Here is a 27,629-nt window from a genome sequence, read left to right on the forward strand (position 1 = left end):
AAAGCCAAAATAAAAAATTGGGAAGTATGATAGCAAAGGCAAGTGCGGTGAAGAAGTGAAGAGAGGCTGTTTACTATTAACACCACTTTCCTTTTTTGTGTCTAGTAAATATGTAAATAAAAATGGGAAAACTAAGCAGTGAGTTTTCTGAAGATGTCTGCAAATATTTAATGTCCCTAAGCCTCTGGGTAGAGAGGCTAACTTCAGGTGAAAAACACAGCCTGTCTTCTCTCTTATTTATAATGTCATTTAGGGATCTTTCTATATGAAGGAGGTAGTCTTCCTTTTCCCCTTTAGCATGTTGATACTGCAGTCATGCCTTAGCTTTGCTCTCTCATCTAGGGTTCTTCAGTAATAACTTGGGAGACTATTTTTTTTTCAAGTGTCTTATCTTTTACTCCTGTGAAAATCAAGATGGTTCTGGATTGGAATAGTCAGAATGATGATGTTTGGATGAGAAACTAAAGCGAGGGGAAGGATAAATGAATTTGAATGCTCGTCTTGGCTTGTTTAAAGTGGAGCACTTCCTTTAATGGATTTCCAGCTGAATTTTCTTGTTCCTGGAATATATTTATGTGTAGAAGAAGGAATGATTGGCCAGGTGTTGCTCTGTGGTAGTTTTACTGCCTCATATCTGAACAGGTCAGTGTGGGTGTTCTCTTCTTGCTTCTGTTTTATGATGCTTGTGTCTTTTGGTCTTTTTTTTTAAATAGTGATTTCCGATGGCTTATCAGTGAGTGGTTCAAAAGCACGTTCCTCAATGTCTCTCAGGCTGTCTGAGGGCGACTCCTTCAAGTTGCGCTGCTCAGCAATTACCACCTCACCGGAGCACACTCACCTGCATGTGACTTGGCAGATCAAAAGTGGATCAACTTGGCGGGACGTCCTATCTTTGACTCATGAGGGCAAATTCCAGCCGGGTCCTGGCTATGAAGAGCGCTATCATAACGGAGATATCCGCTTGGACACAGGAGCGAACGACATGTATCGGTTATCTGTATCCCAGGCCTCGTCGGTGGATGGGGGTGCCTACAGGTGTCTTGTGAGCGAGTGGGTGAGAGGGGCAGATAGCTCATGGCAGAAGATTCAGGAGAAGAGCGTGGAGATAGCAAGTGTGGCAATCCAACAGACTGGTGAGTGTTACTGATGGGCTGGGGTCAAAGCTCGTAGCTACAGCAGTGCTGTGTCCAGACTGTGATACTTTGAGAGCAGAAATTGGGTAAGCTGAACTAAATGAGGATACATTCCAAGAGAACGTAGAGTGTTGTTTGGATAGCTGGCCTGTTTACATCTAAGGCGATAGAAAATGCTTGGCATAATTTTTCTAGTTTTTATTTTGGGGAGAAGGGGGATGATGGCATGGAAGGATTGACTGGAACCTCTTAGATGCCTAGACCTAGATTTCTGTCTCATCCTTAGTTCACTTCAGATTGCTTCTGGTTTCTATATTTCTTAAATAAACATTGTATTTAACCCCTGGGCACCCCAAACCTTCCCTCTGCTCTCATTAACATAGAGTTGTCCCGTAGCACTAAACAGCTGCACCTCCCCTGTAGAAGTGGCTTGTGATTCAATGACAGAAGTGAAGCTTTTCTGTTTGGTGTTTATTGAAATAGCATAGAAAGATCAAGAGAAAGGAAGAAGGCAGTGATAATTTAACAGGACAAATTATCTAGTGATTTTTATCACTGACACTGGATCACTGGTCTGATTGCTCCACCGTGTTGGCAGGGATCTAGGACAGTAATGGTTCTGTTAAACACATCATTGCATGCTTGACTAAGGAGACAAAAATACATATAGTGCTGTGCTGAGGATATTCAGATATCCCTGCCCATATAGATTTCAGGAGTAGATGCACTAAGCACTTAATTGCATTAGCATTACCACCGCTACTTGGAGGAGGGAAAGCGGAGGGTGATGCAGCTTGTCACTCAATAGGTGGAAAAACAGGCAGTGATGGTCCTTCAGAAAGTGAGATTATGACAATATTTTAGAAGTGTTCAGACAGTAAGGGTATCTTTTAATTTTTGTAATCCTTTAATCACTATAGGGAGAACCCAGAACTGCTGGGTTTTCTTGGCTAGCTCATTTGGATGTGGTTTTAGTATCCTGGTGGTACATAGCCTGTGAAATTTGACAGGATCAACCAGCCCCCTCTTTTTCAGGGTACCTGTTACACAGTAAAGCTTGCAGGTGCTCTCTGCTGAGGCAGGGCTTGCTTAATTAAGAGCTGTAATTCTCTATTTTGTCACACTTTTGGAGAGTTTGGTTTAAGTAGCTGAAAACAGGGTGAGGATGGCCAGGACCAGTAGTAGTGCAGTTTTTTTAATGTGGTTTGGGTGTGCGGTTTTGTTTGTGGTTTGTTTTTCTGTTTTGTTTGTTTTTTTGTTTAGGGTTTTTTTTGTCTTCATTTTTAGCTCAGTCATCGGCAGCACTGGCACTTTGTCAGGGGCATGAAGGCTTTTTTTAAAGTTATGCTAAATGGGATAGGTTATTCTCCAGCAAAATGTTGTGGAAATTTTTACCCACACATCCTGTAGTAGGACTTGAAGAGCATCTTGTGCTGACATCTGAAAACTCTGCACTTGCATGCTAAAATGAACTTGAGTTGTAAATGGTATGCCTGGTTGCTGCACTTCCGTCATTCTCACCTGCTGTAAACTGTGGGGTTGAATTTGTAGAAACAAAATTAAAAAGAAAAAAATTACCATATCTAATGAAGAGAGTCACGCACAGGTTAGTTGTGTAACTGTGGGTTTTTTTTCTGTTGTTGCTCTTCTATCTACTTGCCCATCACTTTCATCTCCTAAAATCATGACATCTTTGGGCCTGACTTTGTTGTCATATGTCATCTTTTAATAGTGCCTTGCACAACAGGTATATAACCCTAAGTGAGGCCTTCAGACATGTCTGTAACCAAAAAAGCAGCATTGAGGATATACATATGGGTAAACTCTCTTAGAGTCCCTCTGTATGCATATACTGCCAGATTCTAAATGCCTGTCACTATTTCGTGAAGACAGAAGTGTTCCTTGGAGAAATGCTGCTCTTAACCTTGCAGATGAGTCTTATCTTGTATTCTGATATTAGTCTGTTTAATTAGGCTTTCCTACAGATTGCAATCCCATGACAAGACAGTGAAGGAAGTCCCAATGAGATACTTGTCAGATAGTGGGCTTTACCACTTGGGTGGGGCTTGCTACCCTGTGTTCAGTTTGACTGCTATCAGGTGGTGAGCAGTGAGATGAGTATTGCTTGGTTTTATTGGCAATAGTTGTGGCTGCTCAGTTTAGCTCTGGCCTTTATATGTTGCGTCTCATTCCTGATGATAATCCTAGAAAGCTTTTACAGATGGATACCTATTATGTAGTAGAACATGGTTTTACACAGAAGTAGCTAATCTGCACCAGAGAACATAGCTGCCTGTTTAAGGCAGGAATCTGTATTCTTGCTCGTGGTCTTGGTTGTAGATCTGCTGAGAAGAGCCACTGCTGTAGCAGCCCTGTCTACTGGCCTCAGTTGAGACTTTAAGAGCAGCTGCATTACACACTGTGGGAACGGTGCTGCACTGAGATCCAAATCTAATCTTTAGGCAATACAGAATGAGGGAATGAGCAAGTGAAGACATGTGGTGGCCAGGTAACTTGGTGAATGATTTTCACTGAGGTTTACAAACAACACGCACAGCACCCCTGCTTCACCTCTCACCAGTAACTAAGGCCAGCTTTTCTACTCCTGGTCTTGACGCTTCCATCCCATGGCTTTCTTTTAACAAAGCTGTGGCCAGCCTGGTAACCTACAGAATGCAGAAGGTCCTGTTTGAATGCTGGCTATGACTGTATGTACTATGTATATTAAAAATATTCACTGGCCAGCAGAGGAGTTTGTTAAATGTGTTTTAAGTGGCTATTGGCATTGCTTTAAAGTCCCCACTGTGTGTTGGTCAGAGCAGGAAGTGGAGGAGTCAGCAGTATGAGTTATTGCTGCCTTCTGTTTGCTTCCATTTCATTTTCCTGCAACACACCTGAGGACTCCAACATGTGGCCATGGCTGCTTGTCATCCAAATCTGTTCTGTCAGAGGAGCCCAAAACCACTTCAGCAGAAAACAAGTTGAGTTCTAATGTAGTTCCTAGTGATTTCAGTGGACACTTTCTCTTCTGAGGGATAGTCCCAAAACACCTTGACCCTCCTGTGAGAATAGAAAATCCTGTACAAGGTGATGTGCGAAGGTGATGTGCGGTCTGTGGCTGGGACAAAGCCTTCATGGACCAGTTGCTGTTGAGTTACAAAAACCCTGTTCTCCCTCCCGTCCTCCCCCTGCCCTCATCACGCATCCCTTGCTTGACTGATAATGTGTACTTCCCTTGTAATAGATCATGCAGCTCAATATCCAACAGACATTTGAAGGTAGGCCTACTGAGCTGCCACTTCAGAAACTTCTGTAATAGAATGTGAAGTCCTGGATAACTTACAGTAGACTCTTTTTAAGAAAAAAAAAAAATTTTTGTTTGAATTTTTGTCTCTTCATTTCTAAGCTCTAGATGTGGTAATCTCAACAAGCAATGTGTCTGTGACCGAAAGAGACTCCCTGGATCTTACATGCAACATCACAACAGACAGGAGTGGTATTTTCCAAGCAGAGGTGATGTGGTATTTTTCTGCATCACCTGATGATACCTTGTCAGATGCTCAGGTTTTGCTGAGCATGGACCGTGATTCTGTTGTCAGTGATTCAACTCTCATCAGCCTGAGCCATGCAGATAGGAACTCCTATCGCCTGTTGGTGCGTGACGTGGATGTGGAAGACTCTGGCTACTACTTCTGCCAAGCAGCTATCTGGGTACCACTGCACAATGGGAGCTGGCATAAGGTGGTGGAGAGGACATCTGCACCAGTCAGTGTGGTGGTGACAGCATTAGGTGAGTGATTATGCTTTTGGACTTCGTGGGTAATGTACCACTCATTCCTTGGTCCGATCAGAAAAGAGAGGACCTTGCAGAATCTCTTCTGTGCAAGTTTCTCTCTTGTTTGCATCTATCATTTGGGTAGGGTATCTCTTGCATATAAAAGTACTGATTTATCCTATGGGGTTTGGAGTACATTACAGGGTTTTAGGATCTTTTACCGCATGTTCCACCCATGCACTCTACCTTCTGGTGTCACTGAACAGTCTCCAATTGGGAAATAAACCTTAAAAGCCTGCCTTGTTTTCCAGGGGTTGAAGCTGCCCCTATTGTCATGTTGTCCCCTTTCACCTCCCTTATACCATTAGCAGGGCTCTGATCCAGCAACAGGCATTCTGTCTGAGCTCTGAACACAGTGATATCAGATGCTTCCCCTGATTTTTGAGTCATATACCATAAAAATTATTTATAATGAACTCTTATAGCTTTCAAAGTTGTTGGGATTTTGTTTTGTTGTTTTAATCACTAGAGACACACCACATCCTACTGATGGATTTAGAACGGAACATGACTTAATACTGCTTTATTCTCCCTCAGCACACAAGTCCATTTTATGAGACCATGTCACATAGCTGTTGAATAGTGTGACTGAGAGACCTGGCTTGTGGCTAACTTAATGCTAGTGGTGTTGATTAGCATAGTGGCCACTAAAACAGATTTTCCTGCAGTATTTAACTTCCCAGTCAGTGCGGTGCATTTTTCATCATTCAATCCTAGAGATGAGTAGATTTTTAGCCTTTTGGACAAGCAAAGTATTATTTGTGCACTTGAAGTTACGGCTTCCATACGTTACTTCCGCATTTCTCCAGCAAGTTCTTTTAATTCACCAGTGGGGAAAAAAAAAATCTGCTTAAATAGAAATTAATGATCTCTTTATTCTCTCCTTCCTTCATCCCCCAGTTGTTCTTGGTGGTTTTCCCTTCTTACAGCTCTAATACTGTCAGTGTCCACATTTTTTTGCAAGGGGCTGGTTAGAAGTAGCTGTGTTTAACAGTTGTTTATTTAAGAGTATTTGACTGAATGAGGAACAGAAGCTGTAGGTAAGAGATTCAACAGGCTTATCTGATCTACCTGGCCTACAGGAGCAGGCTGACAGTATCTTTCCCTATACCCCTTTCCCAAGACAAACCTGTTTTGGAGATCCACTGTCTCGTATGCATGCTGCAGATTTTAAAGCTTTTGCTTTGCATTATCCCAGCTGTACTCTTAAGCTTTGGAGATCTGTCTTTATGCAAATATCCTTAGAAGTAAAGTTACTTGGGAGAAATACTAAAAATGAAACTCCAGCAAAACTTCTAAAAAGCCTGTTTTAGGGATAGGTCTAGATATGTCAGCCTACCCATCCTGTCTCCTAAATTAATCTTGGGGAGAGAATAGCTTCAATTTAGAAGCAATGAAACTCAGGATGGTGTTGCAGGATGCTGTAGGTAAGGTATCTGCACCTGCTAAAATTCACAAAGTATTGGTTGTGTTGGAAGCATGAATGAAGCTAGATGTGAGCTGGGAGAGAACAGGCAGAGCTGTAGTACTTGGTGTTTGGATGCAAGTATCCAGGCCTAAACCCTCTCAGTGTACCTGTTCAGAGCCTCTTGTAACCAGAAACTGGTGGTACTGTCCAGTTACAAAGGCAGAGCTCCTCCAATATAAAAGTACTGAATTGAGGCCAGCATATAGAGAGCCCACTCTGAAGCCTGGTTTTCAGAAACAAATAGCTGTGTCACAAGGTTAAATCCCAGCAACAATGACTTTAAATTTTGCGTTTTAGCATTGTACAGAGCAGTTGAGCTGTGGCTGTTTGCAAGTATACTTGTAATGTGTGCTAGAAGTGCGCGAGGGATTAATGTCTTAATTTCCTGTCCTTGTTCAGCCATTCAAATTGCACATTCAACTTGTGAGTGTTCCCTCCTTCCCCCCACTTGTGTGCATGCTCATGTGCTCTCTCGTAGTGCCCATACCTGTGGGACTATTCCTTACTCTTTCCATTCCAGTTTGGCATTATTTGGGAACAGGAGAGAATAAAATCTGCTCTTCAGCAGATGCTTGGGCAAGGGAAAGTAGAATAAATTTGTAGCATTTGAGGTTTTCAACTGCATCCAGAATTCAGCGACTCCTCCTTAATGGAAGTTAAGAGCTGCTGGAGTATTAAGTCATTGAACTGTCAGTGAGGCTGTTCTTTGACAGCTGACAGAGTGGAGGAATGAGGTTTATCCAGCCAGCCTTTTATTCTTTCTAAATCCTCTGTTTGAGTGTCTGTCAGGGTGAAGCGCCTATCTGGAGTGGTGCTGTCAAAGCCAAAACTCTCTTCTTAGCGGTCCTTCCCCTGCCCGCAAATAAAACAAACCTGAAGTGATTTTCTAAGAACTCGAGTTTCTTGCAGCTTTTTCCTTCTTGTGTTCCTGTCTAGGGAAGCGTTTCTGCTTTCATAGTCTTTGTTGCTGTGAAAATATTAATTGGTCTTGAATGCCTTCTTTTTTGGGCGGGAAGGGGAGGTGAGGGGGAATGATAAGAAAATTGCAGAGTGTGAGCAATATATCATGAGGCTCTGGAGAAGAGTAGTCTTTTGTGAATGAGACAGGAAGAGTAGCATAGCTGTAGGATCTATGGGGACTTACACCGAAAGTGGGTTTTGGCCACCATTAGTAATCTATACCTTGGTTGCAGCAGAGGAATTCTGTGCATTTTCATTTTATTTTGCCTTACACCAAAAATGCGCAGAAATCTGCACTTATGTACATAAGCCTGTAGTACCTACTACCAGTGAAAACAGTACTTTTATGCTTGTGTGTTGCCTAACACTGCAGAAACTCACCATCACTATCACTAGGTACTCTAGTGTCTGGTGTGTATTAATGCCCTTGTTCTTGCTAGATGCAAGGACACTGCATGCATGAGTCTTAACAGTGAGATATCTTCTCTGCAAGCTGACATAGCAGCCAGCTTGCTTGATAAAATTGTTTTTATCCTTTGCATCTGAAGTCCAAAAGTGCATGTACACACACAGTTTGCGCAGCAGTTCTATTAAGATGCTTTATTATCTTGGCTCATTGGTGAGCTAAGCCTAAGTTTAGCCTTGGATTGCCTTCTCTGTCCCAATTATAGCTTTGGTTAATTGTTTCTAGGAGGGCAAAATGCCAAATAAAACATAAAGCAAGAAACAAATATAGAGTACTGAATACACTTACGATGTAAAAGCCATGTGATGAGTATTGGCTGAACAGTTGGAAAGCTAGTCTTTTTTCTGAATTATAGTAGACAGCAAGACAGAAAAATACTCTAACACTAGTAAATAAATATGTATTTCCTTTGTGTTGTGAGGTTCTCGCTGTAATCTTTTCCCTTTACTATCTCTGTAGTCTGAGAGAAAATAGTCATGCGGCTGCCTTATCACTTTTAGGCTTTCGACAGCCAGCTATTTCAGATTTAAATACAACAGCCCCATTCTTAACCCATGAATTTCAGGCACTCCTTTTCAAGCTTGAGGGTATTCCAGCCTCAGAGCTGTACAGCATGTACTTCTCTATTCAGACTGTGAAGCTCTTCTGATCTACGCATCTTCAACTCTTAAGCTACTTGGTATTCGTTATGCTGTTTGCTGAAACTTACTGTGCACCGCTGTTGGTGCTGCCTATGGCCAGTGCCAATGGTGGTACCCATGCCCCTGGTTTTGGTGTCTGGGTGAGGTGTTTATTTTTGGGTTGTTTTTTAACATTCTTAAACCATATTGTAGAGACGTGATGGGATGGCTAAGTATGGAAAAGAAGGCATTTCAGGATGCGAAATGGCCTCTTATCCTGGAGAGAAATTGGGGAAACGGGATGTCTCTGGTCAGTCCAAAGCTAGAGCATAACCAGTCTCCTGTTGCTGCAGGCTGCCCCAGGCATTTGAACAGGTGCAAAAGGTGACCGGCTGGGCTGACACTAAACCCATGTGGTGGGTTCTTGGGGCCAGGCCTAAAGAAAGGAATGAATTTGCTCGACAAGATCTCTTAGTCCTGATTTTTTCTGAAATGGTCTGACTAGACATATGAAACGAAAGGGCTTGTTTGGAAATGCAGGCTTAGGGGTACTTGTGTCAGACTGGTGCAAGTCTGAGAGCTGGAGTCCAAGTTCCTAGTCCCCAGGTCTTGTAAGAAAAATGCATATTCTGGCACTTGGCTTCTAGCTCAGGTGCTTTCACAGCCTGGATGTTAGAAGTTAGCAGTATCTCTTAATAAGCTCTGGCACTTTGTCCCTTCTGCTTGTAGCTTCTAACCTCTTTCTTCTGGGTTTCCTCTCCTGCAGAACCAGACTATGAGGTGTTTCTGAATGCCTCCAAAACACCCAAGTTTTCAGATGACCCCACAGAGCTCAATTGCAGGATCACAAATGCACAGGACACTGAAGCAAACATCCGCTTCGCAGTTTCCTGGTACTACAGGCAGCGCCTGCGCAGTGACGATGTGGTGACAAAGGAACTCCTGGCCGTGATGGATGCAGACTGGACTCTGCTGCTTGGGGACAGGAGCAGAGAGCGGACTCAGAACGGGGAAATAATATTCTCTAAAAAGGCTGTTGACACTTTCAGTTTACGAATCCAGTGGACTTCAGAAAGTGACAGAGGGGATTATTTCTGTGTCATCTCTGCATGGACTAGGCACCGCAACAACAGCTGGGTAAAGAGCAAAGAGGTGACTTCTGCATCTGTCAGCATTTTCTGGGCTACACAAGGTAGGAACCTTGCACCTATTCACTTGAAGACCTGGATAGCTGAGATAGTTTTCACTTGAGTAGGCCTATCAGCCAGAAGGCCTGCTAATGGGCTTTGGAAATGGGGTCCTGTGGTCCTTTGGAAATGGGGTCCTTCCAAGAGGAAGGCCTTGTGTAAGGGCCTCTTATTTGTGGAGGGAAGTAACTACTCAACAGCACTCACCAGTTTTATGCAACAGTTTGGAGTGGAAGTGCAAAACAGAGATATGTCAATCAAACTGTGCTGAGACTTCCAGGAGCTGGGCTGTCATTGTGGCAGGGGTGGCATCCAGCAGTGATGCTCGGGTCATTGCCCCCTTTCATGACTTGGAGTATTTTGGTCTCTCTAGGATGCATCTTGCTCCTAGTGACAGGGTTGTCTTAAGGTGAAAAGAGGAATGTCACTCACTTTAATCTTCTCTGTGTGCCAGTTTCAGAGGTTTGGGTTTTTTTCTCTCCTACAAGCCCATGTTTAGAAGGCACTTCTGAGGAAATTCATGGGCATAGTAGTACTAGAGTATCAAAAAAACAGTCAGTGGCAGAGCAAAGTCATTCAGTGATTTGCTTGGATCTGGGCCTTTTTTAGGCAGACGTGAACTAGCTCTGGTCAGTATTTAAACTTACTCTGAGAGCATTTCTTAGAAGCTAAATAGAATTACCTGAATTGCTTAATGCTGGTTTAAAATGGATGGATGTATCCTGTATGTCCTGTAGAGTGATACTGTTTTGGCTTAGGTGTGAGGTCATGCAAGAGGGTCTGTCAGACAGGGGCAGAAGGAATAGGATAACCTAGGATATAACGTCTTTTGGCAAAAAACTGTGCTTAGCTAAGCTGCATTTATCCTGATAGATTTGTTTAACAGTCTAGCTCAGGCAGCGAACTGTATTTCAGAGTAGTTTGAAATCAGTTTACAGTTGTTTAGGGATAATCCCTAAACAGTGAGTTGGAGAGCTTCTGCTGTGATTCTGCTTCAGTGGAGAGAGAAATGGTGGGCTGCTTGCTCAGTACTCCCTTCATCCCCAAACCAAACTGGTCCACGAAAAGGTCATTTTTTTCGCTGAAGCTGGCTTCTCCAACAGGAATGAGATCTCTCATTAATGCTGAATGCTGGTCACAATTAGTTCAGTTGTTATGCCACAACACGGAGTGTGTGTGTATGTGCATGCATGCGTAATGGATCATTGCCTTCGGAGCAGCTAGAGAGACCAGCTGGAGTTGAAAAGTCTCAGCCTGTGTTGACATTTCTGAGGGAAAACAAACCGTGACAGGTGTGAACATTCCCTTGTTTCTGGTTTTATTCCAAAAACTCTGCTAATTTTGCAACACAAATGTAAATCTTATAGTCCCCATGCTGAAAAGCACATTTTGTTGGCAAAACTTGGAATTGGGGGATTTATGATGTGAAAGTGAGCTCTCCTACAAACACCTCCTCCTCCTGAAAAAGCATGTTATATGTATGTGTGTGTGTGTGGGGGGGCAATATATAGGTTTGATTTCCCCTTCTTCCCTTCCACCCCTCCTGCTCCCCCCTTTTCAGCAGTCTAGCCCTAGATGCCTTTCTCTGCGTGCCCCGTCCCCTGCCACATCCTACTCGTGTGAGCTCCAGACCGGGCTGTGAGCCCAGTGCTGTAGCCAGCAACTATGAAGGAGTTAATCTGCTGCTGCCTCTGCTCTCTGACTGTTGTTTTGACAAGTATCTCTGGTGATTTGAGTCCCTAACTGCTCCCAGTGCTTATAAAAGCGAGCAGCCAGGCTCCCACGTGTTTGCCTAAGGAGAGAACAGAAATTTGCCTCTTCTTGTGCCTACATAGAGGTTTTTCTTCCAACTATTTCATTGCTTGCATCATCTGTGTTAACTTTAGAGCAGTGCTCGGGGGGGGGGGGGGGGGACTTTGGAGAAATCCCACTTTGGAAAAGGTTGTTCTGAGTTTTTGAGAAAGGAGGAATGGTTTTGTTGCATCTGTGGGTCAGTCAGCACAGAGAGGTGTTCAGGATAAGGAAGCCTTTGCTTGAAATGTAAACATCGTGTGAAAATGTCAAAGTCCTTTTTGTGTGTGTTGTATAATAAGTTGTATGTTTGCCCATTTTAACTTGAGGTTTTTAATCTTCTTTTTCTATTTTGTTCAGTTGGGACCAATAATGCTCACGTATTTCTGCTTACTCAGCTTTGCAAATGCAGCTTTGAATGCAATCTATGATCGCTATCATAGATCACCGTTGTTTTTGACATAGTCTGCCTGATTTATTTCTTCCCCTTTTTCTTCTACCCTTTCCCCCACCAAGGTGACAAAGGGACCATCTTTATCTCGCCTCAAAAATGAAAAGCATAAATTATATTGTTATTTTTTTCTTATTTAGAGTACAAATTCCAGTACAGTACAAATACAGTAAAAAGAGGGGTAAAGGAAGGGAGGAAACCTTTTTTTGAGTGGCTCTGTAGATGACTTTCAACCAGAAAAAAGTTCGATAGTTTAAAAGATAATTTTATTTATTAATTTGAGTGTGAGTACTGCCTATATTTAAAACACCGTTGCTGTTTGCAGCGGAATGCAGAATTTGTGTTTGTTTCCTAAACCAGTGTTGTCAACTTTGGATCTGCATGGAATTCTTTGTAAAAGAGAACATTATCTTTTCATTGAAATTCCAAATCCTAAAGGTACTATTATTTGGCATTTTGTTAATACTTCTGTCTTTAATTTACAAAATAATTGTGTTTAACATAATGTTACTTGTCCTAAATGCTTGGCCAGACCCTCCCATCACATTTAATTGGGAGCAAGGGCATCTTAACCTTTCAGAAAGTCCTGTGAATAGAGAACAGGTGATGTTTCTGCCACCCACTTGTCTTTACCATTGCTGGTGTATAATAGACACTGCATAGTACGGACGTGCAGTTCCTCTTGAGCAAAGAAATTCCCATACCCACGCACCAAGCTGCCAGGTGTACGTGCCAGTTTGGGTGTAGGAACAAGAAAGTGCATTAAGTTAGATGTACAAGCCCCAGTCAGGGACGCCCACGGCTGTGTGAGGGTGAAGTGTTTATGCTCTTTGCTTGGCAGGGGAGCAGGCCAGTGAGGGTGGTCTAGTTGTGTGTGTGCAGCAGCTGGGAGAGCTGTTGGGTTGTATATACATGTATCAGGCTGTGGTGCAGGCCTTAGTGTGCCTGCTGTATTTTCAGAGCTCTTGGTATCAGAGCTGCTGGGGCTACAATTATACCTTAGGGTGTTGTATAGTCTCCTCCTCCTACGAAGGCAAAGCTGTCATTACCTTAATGTCTGTTGCATTCCCTGTACTTGCAATCTAGCTAGTGCACTGGGGGATGAAGAAGCCTTTATGAATATTGAGATCGCGTTACTTGAGGCTGCTGACGAGACGTTGGGCTCTGAGGTTACTGTTACCAGTGGCCATTGTGCTGCTTTTCTGACTGGAGTCAGTGGAGTGCAGGGAGGGTGTTTGCTGTTTCCTAAAGTCTCTTTCTCCTTGTAGCTGTTAGGCTTCTCTAGCAATTTGACTGGCTTAGATTAGGTGAAAACTCTTTCTGGTCACTACCCAGGAAGTACTCTTGAATCTGAGCACACACTTTGTGGTAGAGAGCAAGAGAATTATAGTGTGTCTTAACCGCTTGGAGTGGCCAGTGATGGAAAGCAGAGGCATGCACTGCCAGGCTGCAAAGTACAGTTTATTACTCAAATTTTATCTGAATCATTTGGCTAGGATTTCTTCTGCTGCTAGCCCTCTGTCTTGGAGTAGCGCCCAAACTGGTTATAAGCTTTGGGTATGGTTTACTTAGGATCTCGTCCCCTACTGCTTTCCAACATAAACTGCTGATTGCAGCCTCCTGTATATGACTGACCAGGGTGTGTGTTATCGTGCTTTTCATTCATGGAGCTTTACAAGAAGGAGGTGAGACTCTGCATGGGATTGCAGGTGCATGTGTGGAGGGGCAAGCATGAAGGGTAGTGGTCAGGACACAGACGTTGCCCCCTTGGCAATTCTTGGAAGATAAGAAATGAGCTCTCAGCATGCAGTTCTTGGAAGAAAATGTTCTTTGATCTCTCTGGCCCATCTTATGCTGTAAGATCTGATGAGTAGTTTCTGTTAACGTAGGAAACATGAAGAAACTTTCCTTTCCCACTTAACTTTTCTTGCAGATTACTGTTATTTCTAACCTAAGTGCCAAATCTTTGGTTTCTCCTCTTTCCCATAATGTGCACTGTTACACGCAGAGTCAACTACATGCTTTTCTAGGTGGGGGTGATGGAGTGCTAATTACATTTCCCCTGCTGCTACTGAAGGAGAACAATTTTGGCACAGAACCGTACTGCTAAGAACGGCGATCCAGGCTTTTCTAGTTGATAGGATATGGGGCTGTCTGTTGTTTTACTTTACTACATACGCAGGTCTCCAATATTATTGCAGATTCAGAAATGTTCCTTTGATCTTTTTTTACTTTCTTGCAACAAGAAACATTCAGCATCTGTATGTGCTGTTTTTTGTGTCCCCTTCTCTATTCTGGTCTGCGTTTCTTATGGTCTCACATAAGAGGAGGTGCTTCTGCCTTCTGTATTCATCCAACCTAAGGAATTTTGGTTTTTAAAAGGTATAGAAATCCTTTGAAAGGACTTTCACAAGAATATATCTTCCTGTTCTCTGTTCAGCATCCTAATTTCTAACCCTTTTGAATTCTGCCACTGTTCTCTGGCTGCATCTCTGGGCCTCAGATGTTGTCTTCCACAAACTCTACAGATGGCATTTCTGCTGCTGTACCATGCTACCACCACTCCTTTCTCCTTTTCTTTAGCAAAAATAATTGGTAAAAGCAGCATTTTCTGTTGCCCTCAAATGGAAAGTCAAGAAAGGATGTCTAGGAACAAGTTTGCTCTGTCCTTACTGGGGACAAGACACTCGCCTGTGTACTGCTGCCTGACCTGTGGCTCAGGGAATAGTTGAAATAAGGCATTTGGAGCCCAGATAGTAGGGAGAGTTGTCTCTTCTCAGCTACATCTGTACTGCTCTGATCACATGAAGGTATTTTTCTTAAGTACATGTATGAGAGACCAAATGCAAGATTTCTTTTTCAGTGTCTAGGACCCAGCGCTCTGACATGAAGATCAGCAGCACAAAGAACGCTTGCATCAGGAGGGATATTTGCCCAGAGCCTCCTCACAAAGCCTAGGAAGCAGTAAAACGTGGCAGAGAAGTACGGCTAGCTGTTTGTGCTTCTGCTTTTGGGGCAAAAATATAACTGTCTACTGGATTCCTAAAATATATGGCAAGCTGGTCTGTGCTGGGCTCCTAAATGCTGCAACCTTATGAAGAAGGGTGATAATCAGAATCTCATGGACACAGAATGAGGAAAAAAAGGATATGAAGTCTAGAATCAGATGCATGATGAGTTCTCACGCAAGGGAGCAGAGACTGACTCTGTGTGTGCAACTTCAGTTGTGATTGTACCCTGAGTGCCTAAATGTGCAACTCTTGTATTCCCACTTGCTTAGCGGGTGGAAGTGTGTGTGTGGGGGTGTTAGTGTGGAGCATCAAGTAATTCTGTGCTCAGCTAGACCACTAGCAGCAGCTCAGCCTTCCCCGCTCCTGCTGTTTCTTTATATAGCTTTGTACTGTGATCTGCTTTATACAGTACTGATATAAAGTTGTCATACTGGGTTTCTCATCTTGTGGGCTATGTTTACTCAATGTGAAAACTGCTGCTTGAAGGCAAAACACTGCAAAATGTAATCTTGACAAGTATCTTGTTGCTCTTGTGGGGAGGGCATAAATATTACTGCATTTAGTTCAGTTTTGGGGAATGTGTAACAATCTCACCCAATGTAATAATCTCTCAAATTTCATTGCTTATTTCCCTTTTCCTGAGAAGTTTCACCTTGCATAAAGGTGATCTGTGTAGTTTGGTTTTTTTAATGTGTCTACACCTGATTTTTATTGGGGGGGGGGGGAATATGCTGCAGCAAAGTAAGTCCAGAAAGTCAGACTGGCTGAATTCTTGCTACTTTGGGAAGTAGCTGTAAGCTGCGTATTCTGCCCCAGCACCCTTTCCTTAGGAAGAACCTGAATGTGGGGGATATCTTTTCATCACAGTGCCAGGAAACTCGCAACTCCCTTTCCTTTTATCTGATTGCGATTTCAGTCACTCATTTTCTCTATTTCTTATTGTGAGCTTGTATTTTTTGTATCTTGGGGCTGTGCTCCTAGATGTATAATTCTCCCAAACCCTGTAATTAAGGGATTCTTGGGATTGAGGAGCCAGCAGACTTGGAGAATGCGGAAGAAAAGAAAGGAAACTGAGCAGTAAGTGTTGCTGGCACTGTTGATGCCAAATGGGCTGTTGGGAAATGTCAGGGCTTCTGGTAGGCTTGTACTCGGGTGAACACATGAGAAGCAAGGGAAGAGGACACACGTGGAGGCAGAGGTATACCGAACTCTTTCAACACAAAGGTGTGTGTATGGGGGTGCTGGGGATGGAGACATCTCCAAAAAAAGTGTTACCACCAACTTTTTTGTCATGCAATTTCAACTGATCTTGGGAGTTCAGCTGAATGTGTCTGAATTGCTGTTAGGATGGATTTTCAAGGGAAATAAAAGAAGCTACACTAAGTGCTGCAGATTCATTTAGTAGCAGCTTTTGTCACTAGTCATGAGTACTTTAGCAGTGTCCTTGTACCCTGTTGCTGAGGGTGTTCTTCCAGATCCAGTGTAAAACTGAGGCTCTTGAGTCTTTTCTGACTAATATCTTTACTCCTGAATAAAAAAATCCTGGAGGTCCTGTCACGCTATGACCTCTGTATTGCATTATCTGTTCAGTATTTGGTGTTTGTTTGAATCCTTGCATTTTGACCCAAACTGTGGTGTACTGGTGTGTGTGCACTGTTGAGTAGCATTCTGGGATGTCCATATGTGTTTAGATAAACGTGCTGGGATTTGTCTCTCCAAAAGAAGTACTTTTCTTATTTGGAATCTTCTAGATTGAAAGGTGCTGCAGAAATATCTGCACCTATTTATTAACCCCTCTCTTGCTGCTTATTTCCTTCCCTCTTCAGATTACACGCTTACAGTGGAGGCGGTGAAATTGAAGCCATTCTTTGTAGCAGGCCACACCTTTGAGATGACATGCAAAGTGTCTTCAAAAAACATCAAGACACCGCGCTATTCTGTCCTCATTACAGCGGAGAAGCCACTAACGGATCAGTCGAGTCCCAATGGAACCACTCGCATAATCTCCTTGAACCAGGATTCAGTAGTGCGGCTGGAAGACTGGACGGACCAGACTCGTGTGGATGGTGTGGTTCTAGAGAAGGTCCAAGAGAATGAGTTCCGCTACAGGATGTATCAGACCCAGATTTCTGATGCTGGCCTGTATCGCTGTGTGGTGACTGCCTGGTCTCCAGGTGGTGGTGGCATGTGGCGTGAAGCAGTGAATGGCTTATCCAACCCTATCCAGATAGACTTCCAGACATCAGGTTGGTATAGAATCTGGCAGCTGTGTGTCTAAGCCAGAAAGGGACAGAGTCCTTTGATGCTCTTCCAGTGGTTCCCCTGTCTCTGGGAAATACCTGCTCTTTGGAACATGGAAGGGGTCTCCAAATGGTATGATGGCTGAGAGCTTTGCTTGTCTCCTTTGGTGGTACTTGTGTCCTTTGTGCTATTGATTGTTTACAGAAGGATGTTTAATGAGTTGGCTGTAATCATAACCCCTGGGTTTTTCTTTACTAATGCAGTATTTATGGTCCTGCAGGCTCAGAGCTGGTTTTCAGTATGGAATAACTGCTGCCACATTTGCCGCCTTTGACTAGATTGCTGTTAGGTAGTGGCTGCTCTGGAAGAACATTAATATAAACTACATTTCTGTTCCAAAACAGACTCGATTAGCATAGCATTAAATTGCCTGAGCACACTTTCCTGTTGATGTAATTGCAGAAAATGGTGAGGTCAAGGCAATGGTAGCATATCAGCCATCTCAGCAAGCGTATCCTGCCACTGGAAGACCTTAGAGGCCCCTTGTGGCTGGATTACAAAGCTTCACAAATTGGGATGACAAATTCAGTATCAGAAGTGCATCCTGTTCCTCACATCTTTGCTGAAACCCTTCACCTTCAGCTGTAACATAGCCTGCCTGTTGAGATTTTTCTAGAGAAGTATGCCTGTCCTGGTATATTGTTGGGGGGAGGGGGAGGGGGACAGGGTTGGTTTGGATCATCAGAGATGCATGCTAACACTGACTTCCTATCATGCTGTGTGGGTGGGAAGTACTGCAGAGTTGTTTTTATAATGGTGGCGCACTTATGAGCGAGAGGCTCATCTGATGGCTTGATAAACCAAGCTGGTGACTTCTTGAGCAGTTTTGAAGAGCTCTTGGTGTAGCCCAAAGGTGCATCCTATGTTGGAGCTCTCTACTTAGCTGCTTTATCTCAAACCTTCTCCACTCCTTCATTCTTCTTTGCAAGCACAGCTTGGGAGAAGGTCTCTCCTCACATCCCTTGTTCTTTATGTGAGTTATTCTGCTTATAATAGTGGGGCTGTAGGGTTTTTAGAAGATGTGTCTGTGACTAGGCAAGAGCAGCCTGACTTCTGGTTCCATCCATAACTAAGGTAATCATTATCTACGAGGCGATTTCTAAAAACTGAACTTCCTTATACTGGGCACACTGGGAAAAGGACAAGGGCTGAGCGTAGGGGGACAGCCTTGCAATGTAAGAAGCTTTGAAATGTAGCATCCTGATACAAACCCTAATGAAGATGCAGTCTGATCTAAGCTGGCCAGAGAGAGGACATTGACTCAGCTCAATGCTTCTCTCAGTTCTAGGTAATTTCTGGTTGGTTTTTTGTTTAGTTTTATGGTAAGTTACTGTTCTGAAAATAATCTGTTAGTTGCCTATGTTCCAAATGCCTCTTAGAGCGGCACTATCACAGCTGAATATTTCTGTAGATTTATTGTCTTCTCAAGATGGTTTAATGGGCTATAGTTTAGCCTTATTACTCTTGATACCTGCGTCAGACACAGTGGGATAGCAGCATTTGCAAAGGGGTGATGCAAGAAACCAACAAGAATGAAATCTGTCCCAAACCCCTCCCCTCCCCTTAATAGTAAGCTCTTACGTGGAGGCTTTCCTGCACAAGAGTGGTGGTTGGTGACTCTCCCAGCATTGCTCGCATTATGTCACTTTGAACTCCCATCCAAAAAGTTTGGTGGCATGCTATTATTGTCCATGGTTCAGAGGGAAACCTGTGAGCTATGCAAGGGAGGAAAGTGTGCATCTTGCAGTCTTGACTTCTTTTTGCTGTCACTCTCTACTCCTAGCCTCTTCACCCAGGTAGGATTTCTGGCTCATAGAGGGAGGGATAGTCCTGAAGCCCTGTTAGTCTTTCATCCTTTACAAAAGAATGAAGAGAGAAATGAGATCTCAGGCACAATTTACTGGAGAGCTATTTCCCAAAATAATCTTGGCATGTAGCAAAATCTGGTTTGAAATACCTTCCTTTCTTCAGTTGGTGGATGAACTTTGTGTCCTTCAGCTGTTACTCGGATATCGTTGTTGGACATTCGTCTCTGGGCATGATGAGGACATGATGAACACAGAATGGACTAATTGTGGAATTATTATTTGGAAAATTATTTGGAATCGTGTATACAAGACAGAAGATGTTTTGTGGGTGTGTTACTTTGGTTTTGTTTGCTGAGGTGTGCTGTCTTTGATGCAAACTGTGACTGAGTTAGCCGGAGGTAAATGGCAAAGTTGCAGAGCAGCTATAAAAGCACAGCTCAGATATCATGCCTTTGTTTTGCATCCTGTGGTACAGGCAGCTGTCAAACTTGTCTTCAGAAAAAGAAGCTGGTGCCAGATTTTCCTAATGGGAGTGGTGAAAGGCAGAACTGCTGAGGTAGCTAGTGGTTTCTAGGGAGGTTGAGAGGCTCCCCAAAATTGGAGGGAAGATACTAACAGGAAAGGGTCAGAAAAAGCAGAGGGGCACGCAGCTCTCCAGGTAACTGTAAAAGCTGAGGAGCACTGTGCTGCTAAATCCTGAGTTAAATGGGTGATGAGTAGCTTACGAGTGTGTGTGTCCCTAATAGTGCAATTGACTTGTTAACAGTTTTCCTGACTTTTGGGGTTCTCAAAGTGTAACAGAAAGGCATTTTAACTGTGACTGTTGGGAGGGATATAATAAGGCTGTACAACTTTGAAAAATAGAAGGTATTCCAGTCTCCTCCCTACTTTGAAGGCTTGGACTTTGACAGCATTTTTCAGCTTGTACTAGGAGGGATGAAGTGGGGAGGTGATCATACAGAAATGCAGAAGCAGCATTTTCAGCAGAAGGAAGCCCTTAAAGGGTTTTACATGAAGCTTTTAGTCACAGGAGGAATTTTTCTCAGTTGTTTTTATTGATTCCTTTTTGATAGGGGGTGGGGAGGCTTGCTAGGATTGGAAATCCTTTCTTGTAGTTTGACTCCCTCCCAGATCTCTGAGTTGAGTGATGTTTCAAGGAGGGGTTTTTAGTGTGCATACGCATCGTGCAATGTGATCTATCTGAACTGCAGGAGGCCTGTAAGCTTTTTATATATGAGCTGGGGACTGTGCACATGAAACTTCAGTGTTTCCTGCCACAATAGGCTTGAAATGTGGCAGTGGTCTGAAATGTTTTTCCATGAACATCTGTGGAAAATGTCTTGCTCAGATTCTTTCCATTCAAGGCAGAACTTGCTGGCTGCAAGCAGAGATCTCTCTTCTTTCTCCACTTGCTGTTGCAGAGGGACGTATTTATTCCATTTGGTTAGCGTTCTGAAATGTTAATTTAAAGGCATTTGTTTGAAACTTCCTGAACTAAAAAATGAAATGTGGATTTTGTCCGCTGAATTATATAAACTGGAAGTCAGGGGGTGGGGGTGGTGAGGAGGAGCCTAGTAGGTCATTAGTTTTCAAATATTCAATCAATGGCAGATTGTTCTCTGCTGAACATATTTTAAGACCAGAGAGGATCTTGTGGATCCTCTGGTCTGGCCTTATGAATAACATGGATCACTAAACTAATTTCATAAAATGAATGCCTGCTCTATGTCCAGCAGCTGTAAGCAAAGTAAGCTCATTTGGGGGGCAGGGGGAAGCTGTCCCATATGAAGATTTTAATATTCTTCAGTGCTTCTTTTTGTCTAGAACAGAAGTTCTGCCATCTCTTTTTTCAAAGGTTGCCCAGTGATGCGAGGGACAAGAGCAGCTGCCAGTGCTTGTCTTGAAATTTTCCCTTAATTTAGTTGCATCATTTCTGCTGAAACTCAAATGCATCCTCTCTGCTCCTGAGCTATTGGATCATGTATGGGTACATAGCCTTTCTTTCAGCCTGGAACACACCTGTCTTCTGTTCCTTGCTGTTCTTCTGAAGCCAGTGTATCAAGACAGCTTCTTGTAAGACTTGTGATCCTACCCACCCAACCTGAAATCTCTCACTTGTCTTCTGGTAACCTGGAGGTGTTGCTCCAGTGGCAGCGCCTTTGCACTGCAAGGGCTGAGCAGTGGATGAGAGAAGCTGTCTTTTTTTTCATGCTCCCCTTTGCCTGCAGCCTTAGCTGACCTGGCCAGCAAAGGTGGGAGTCAAATAGCTGGGAACTTCCTTGAGATCAGAGTGCTTATCTGATACAAGTCTGGTTCAAATGGCTTCAGCTGGCCTGCAGCTGGTTTTTTTTTTTTTAATGCCAAGGCACCTGGTCTCTGTGAAAGCCATCTGGTTTATCTTGGTGTCATAAATTCTTCTTTGGCATTTGTCCTTTAATTTTCTATCCCTTTTACCCTGAACCCAGCAACCCAGGTTAGTGTTTAGAGTGTCTTTGCCCACTATACACTCACAGGGATTTCCACAGAAGTGACTTATTTTCCTTTCCCTTGAGGGAAGCGGGGAGAAGGAAGCTTTTGATCTCATATTGAGAAGTATGTCATGAGAGAGAACCATCTGGAGCTTGGCTGTGCTCTGAGCTGGCTTCCCCCTGTGCCATTCAGCAGAGGGCAGAAAACTCTGGAGAGGCAAAAATAAAAGAACTTTAAGGGAAGCGTCTTGATGAAATCTTCAACTCTGAATTACATCTGCATGTGAGCTCATTGCACAGCAATGTATTATCATTCACTTTGGAAGAAGCTGAGATAAACTGAGAGCTGCTGAAATATGAGCTGAGTATCAATGCTGAACTTGCAATTAAAATGAAATGATGCCCTGCAATGACCCTGAGAGATACTCAGTTTCAAGAAAGGAGAATAGAAAGATTCTTAAAGGAAAGAAACCTTAATCATGGAAATGAATGAAGACCAATGCAGCAGAAACTCTTTGGCAAGAAAGGCTGGTATTTTCCAGCCACTGTTAATGGGCAGGAACATGCTTTGTCATTGTATGCCTGTGTGCATTAATTTGTAGCTGGAAGTAGAAACCACAGACTAAACTACTTGGGGGCTTCTTCCAGTAACAGCTATTATGAGGCTTGAGGGTAAAACTTGTTAGGGAACAGCTCCATGAAGAAGCAGGGAGAGGGCAGGGGGCTGGAGTAGTGTGGGTGAGGGAACTCATTATCTGGAGAAAGGCAGGTCATGGGATTCTCAGTTCAAGAGTGAATGATTTGGTGCCAGGGCAGATATGAGTAATATTCTGGAAGACAGAGAACTTTTGGGTTGCATCAGCTTTTTTCCCCGTTGTGGTCCGTGGTGCTGGCTGATTGCAAGCAGGGAAGCTGCACGCAGTAATTGTGGCCTCCCTGCTGGGTAATGGACTGGGCGCAGGCTTCTTGGGTGGAACAGCCTGCCCTGGATCTCTGTTGTCAGTCAGGTTACTTGACCTTTCTCTACTCTACCCTACTTGTCTGGAAAATAAAGGTAACTCATGTCTGTGGGGAGACTATACATTGTTTTTGCAGAGAAGTACTGGCTAACATGATATAGAAAAGGCCAAAATGTCACCCAGGACCTAGGTAATTAGGATCTCTTCTGTTGTAAATCTAGATGTTAACTGGCTTTTGGTGATTCTCCCTCCTTTTCCCTTTCTTTTTTTCTTGCAGATTTAAGGTGTTTGGATTACTGAGCAGGGAAGGAAAGCAGGGAGAATGGGGTGACATCAGGTAAATAGGGCTCAGGATTTTTTATTTTTCTCCAATATGTAAATCCTTAAGCCAAGTAGATTAACTCAATAAACTTCAACTCCTCCTTTCCACCCTGCAGCCTGTTCAGTGTGAATCTGATTGAGCACAAAGTAATAAACCAAATTTGGTGCAGCTTATAAACACTTTTTCCTTTCATTTACATATGTGGAAGAATTTGCAATACACTTTTTAGCTGAAAACTATATCACTATTGGATTTGGATCCTGGAGTTTCCTTCCTGGGCTGCATAAAATCAATGGTCTGAGCAATGAGATCTGCCGTAAAAGGGGACATTCAGAAAAAATTACACCAAACAGGTCCTGATCCTGGAACCTGATTGCTCTTTAAGCACTTCTAGATTTGTACTAGTAAACTTCTAAACTCAGTTTCTTCACTTTCTGTTTAAAATTATATAGTGTTTTTCAAGCATTCAGAAGTCAAGAAATGCTCTGAAAACTCTTTTTATTCCTATCTTTACTGCAGATGCTTTTTAATATAAAATTGTTATTACTTTAATAAAGAAGAAAACTTCTTTTAGGTGTTGTATCTAAGCTTACATATGGCCTTACTATAGTGAGGAACAGAGATTTTGGCTTAGTTTAAATCAAAGATCTCAGCAGAAGATGGCAATTTAGGGGAAGGTTGGTGCTTAGCTCTTAGAATTGGGAATGCTAGTTTGTTTTGTAAATCTGTGCTCTTTAGTTGCCAAATTAGCTGAGGGCATGACATTTATCTTCAAACCTGAAGTTATTAAAATCCAATTATTTCTCAGCTTTCAAACTCCTCAGCAGCTTTCCTACACTTAACTTTGCTTTGTTCTTGATGAGCTTTACAGGTCATGCTTGATCTGTCAACCCTGCAATTGAAACTAAATTCTGGTTTGTTTATTCCCCCAAGTGACCAGTAGGTGCCAATAACAGTAATTCAAACGGTTAAATACAGGTGCCAAGGTGAGCAAAGCCACATCATCTGTTATCTGTAGAGTTCTGTTTTTCTCAGTGTTAACATAGCATGAACTTAGATCTCATCGAAGGAGAGTTTGTCACCTCCCCGACCCTTCCTGTAACACTGCAAGTGCTTGCGCGTGGTGATGCTGAGACCCTGATAGTCAGCGTCATCAGTGTCTACTGGGAGTTGCGTGTTACCACATGTCTGTATCTGTAAGCTTGGGGTTGAGGGTTTGGTTTTCTTTCTTGGAGGGTAAAAACTAAAGAAAAGCACTTGGGTTTTGTGTCCCAAGCCCTGCTTGGTGGAGTCTAGATCCAGGGCATCTTGAATACTGCGGTGTGATGGTAATGGGGGGGGGGGGGGGATGGGACACACAGGATCCACACCTTGCAGAAGGTTTTTGTGGCACATTTGTGACCTCTTGGGAGGTCCTCAGGAGCCTTGAAAATGTATCTGGAAGCATCCTGTGTTTCCTCTGGTGCTGTTTTTTGCCCAGGTGCTTTTCTTGAGTGTGCAGTAAAGCAGAATTCCATTGAGATAAGGTGATGGTTTTGCTTGTAACCCACTAACAAACCCTGTTTTTTCTGCTGCTTTTGTTTGAGGTCGGCATGCAGCTTATTCGTGCTTCTCTCATCTTGTTGCCAGACAGGTTCAGCTGAAGCCAAAGTAAGTTGTTTAAGCTGGGGACATAAATCAGGCAAGTTATAATCAGGTTAAAAGCGCTGGTCAGTTGGGTTTTTTAGAGGAAACCCGAACAAAACCAAGACCAGAACCCTCCTATAGAGAAGGGTGGCATGCAGATGACTTTTAATGGGGGATTAGAGCCATATCATCAGCTTCTGTGAATCTTTCCCAGGCTGTGTAGTGACTACAACTCTGACTCAAGTGTACCTTATGGCGAAGTATAGGGGGATTAAATGGTCTTTGTGGTCCAGCTCAGGGCTAATGGGTTTCTGTGAAAACAGCCTCCTGCCTTTTCAGGTTTTGTAGTGGGTGGGCGTGGGGGTGGAAATCTATGAAGATGCTTTATTCTGTCCTTTGAGGCATGGGGAATGTGGGCAGAAGGCCTAAGATACTTCCAAAGAAGAAAGATGTTCCTCCTAAGAAGTTGCAACCACACAGTTTTCAAGAGCAAACTAAGAAGCTTTCACTGTAATGAAGCTTGCTTAGGTTTAAAAAAATAAAAAATAATTGTTTTCCCTCTTCAGCTGGGAGAGGGAAGAGCACAACCCCTGACACATCTCTCAACTCTGTTGAAATCCAGTTCTTCTAACACAGGACAGTGATTTCTCCCTGGAGTTACAGATGGTAATTTGCAGATGTACCCTAGTAGGGAAACAACCAAAGGGAAGTAACTGTGGCTTACCAAGGGGAAGTATGATCATGAAATGACAGAGCAGCTGCTGCCTAGCAGCCTTCTTACTGCCCATGAAGCTTTGACTCTTCATGTGGGAGGCAGGGTGGAGATGTGCTTGGTGACCCAGAACTGAAGAGTATGTAGAGTGTGCTGTGTTACCGTGATACATGGCCTTTCCTGGCTGAGTGACCAAACAAGCTTAGCTTTTACCCTCGTGACATTCAATGGCCAGGAGTGCTCAGACTCCACTCTGCATTAGTGGTTTGTTGGCATGCCAGGGTTTGAAGCCGGTGTCTGTTGAATGCAGTATATGCCTGGACTTGCAACCTAGAAATAAGGCCTGAAAAGTTCTGTCTATATGTACCCTCTGTCTTTCCTTGTTTACCCTGCCAGGGCAGGGGTAAGGCAGCCCATCCTTAGCCTGACAAAGTTGCGATCATGCAGTTCATCTCCCTTGCTCAATCCCTGCCAGCATCTAGCCAGGACAGAGCCTCTTTGCTGGAGTAGAGCATGTCCCATATTCCTAACATGATGTCACCTCACTCACTTCTGGGACTTAGGATAGACCCCGAGCTATAGACAGTACCAGGATTATTTTGGTGCTGTGTTGTCTTTGGTCAGTGCAGCAGAGGGTATGTGCTGGGAATGCAGGGATGTTCCTGGCAGATTTTGATAGTCTCTTTGTTTCTGTTGCTGTGACAGTTCACACACAGCTTGAGACTTTTCTGGTTATAGTTGGCTGGAGTGCCCTGATCCGTGCTGCCTTTAGTCCCCTAGGACCTTGAACTCCAAAGAAAATGATGGAAAATGCCTTGTTTTGTCTGAAGATGAATAATCAAATAGGCAAGGGGAATATGGCTGGGGGGTGTGTGTGTGTGAATGTCAGGAAACAAACTGAATTCACATAGAAGGAGTTTGGATAGAGGCTGAGGAAGCAATGAGATTAATCTCTCTCCATTTCCCCAGAAAAGGATCCCATCATGCTGAGCTTAAGTTAAGGCCGCAGCCAGCTTGTGAAGTCACTACCTGAACAGCTGAACTTCAAAGCGTTCTGGGTCTCTTATTTCCTTAAATATGTTCTAGCATAAGCATGCAGGAGTCTTGGCTGGTAGTCCACATGTAACCTGTATTCCATCTCTACCACCTTTTTATCCTTGCTTGGTGGGGTAAGTTGCAATCTTAATTTTTAATAGAGAGGACTTCTAGTGTCAAAATGGGTACAAACCTCTGGGATTATATGTCTACATACTGCCCTTGTGTACAAAGTACAACTGCTTATGGGGCAGAGAAGAGGGCTATAAGAAATTTATGGTATAACAAAGAGCAGCACATTGTGCCCAGTGGAAATTGTGGGGGGAATTTTGGAAGCCACAGAAGTAATTATTGCATTGTAATTGGAATTCATTTCTTAGTGTGCTGTGTAATCTCTGCTGACCAAAACAAGCCAGGCCCTTGTAGTTTAGAATACTTTCACCAAAAATGACAGCTCTAGCTTCACGGCACATCCAAGCTTCTTTCTAGAACCTCAGTTTGGAAGTGATGTGATAAGTGTGTGCAGTGTGGTGAGTTATCAGCATAGCTTTCCACAGAAACCTGTTGGGAGGGCAAGGGACAAGTGGGTTGTCTTGGATGATTTCCTTAAATGTTCTCCATCAAAAGCATTGTTTGCCACTGACCTTCAGTGGATTTGAAATTTACAGTTCCTGTACTAAAACAGGAGTATATAAGAGTGGAGGAGGGCAAATCTTCCAACAGCTTTTCTTTTCTCCCAAACCACCTTTCTATGCTTGTTGCTGCTGCTGCTGTCCCAGAGCCAGGTAATAATAGCAGCTAATGGAGTCCAGGGGGGGTAAAAAGGGTTACTTCTTAATCTGAGTCCCAAGTTCCTTCTTGGGTTCCCTGGCCGTTTCCCCCAGAGTCATCCTGGAGGCTACCATTATTATCATCATCAGCTTTCCTCCTACTCATCTCCTTCACCTTGTTTCGTAGAGAAATCACTAAGGGTATTTTGATGTATTCTTCAGTTTCTGACCTGTGAAATAGAGAATACTAGCAATATCAGCATATCTGAGGAGTTGTGGTTTTGTTAATTTTGCACCAGAGATGTAGTTGTCAAAATTTGAGGAAGTTTTGTTTTTTAACTTATGTACCTCAGAAGTCAAACGCCACGTGTCACGGTGTCTGAGCATTTCATAACAGCCTAATGGTTTTCATCAATATCATCACCCCTTTGCAACTGAAGGAGTTACCTTGGGCTTTGAGACATCTTCTAGAGAAGAAGCTATCTGTGGCAGAGCCTGAAGGAAAACCCACAGAAAAGTGTTATCAGATGCACTTCTGTATTGTCTGCGTTTCAGTTCCGTAGCAGAACCATCTGTATTGTTAAAACACTGGTTTGCTCTAACTTGAATTCCTATTGACAGCCTCAGCCAAAAAGATCCATGCTGGATTAGCCTGAAGACCTGAACTCTCATTCTTTTAGAGGAGTTACCAGTGGAAGACCGGCTC

The 27,629-nt window shown here is 43.3% G+C and overlaps 1 protein-coding gene across 1 annotated transcript in view; it reads left to right on the forward strand.

Annotated features, from left to right (window-relative positions):
* The window catches only part of PTGFRN (prostaglandin F2 receptor inhibitor), a 54,447-nt gene that overhangs the window by 14,326 nt on the left and 12,492 nt on the right, over positions 1 to 27,629 (forward strand). Inside the window, exons 10-13 of the mRNA XM_075494185.1 lie at positions 714 to 1,133; positions 4,540 to 4,923; positions 9,249 to 9,674; positions 16,749 to 17,168. Coding sequence (XP_075350300.1) covers positions 714 to 1,133; positions 4,540 to 4,923; positions 9,249 to 9,674; positions 16,749 to 17,168 — 1,650 coding nt within the window. The remainder of the gene's footprint in view (positions 1 to 713; positions 1,134 to 4,539; positions 4,924 to 9,248; positions 9,675 to 16,748; positions 17,169 to 27,629) is intronic.

The sequence above is a fragment of the Mycteria americana genome, chromosome 1 (genome assembly GCF_035582795.1).
Source record: "Mycteria americana isolate JAX WOST 10 ecotype Jacksonville Zoo and Gardens chromosome 1, USCA_MyAme_1.0, whole genome shotgun sequence".
In the NCBI taxonomy this organism is placed as follows: Eukaryota; Metazoa; Chordata; class Aves; order Ciconiiformes; family Ciconiidae; genus Mycteria; species Mycteria americana.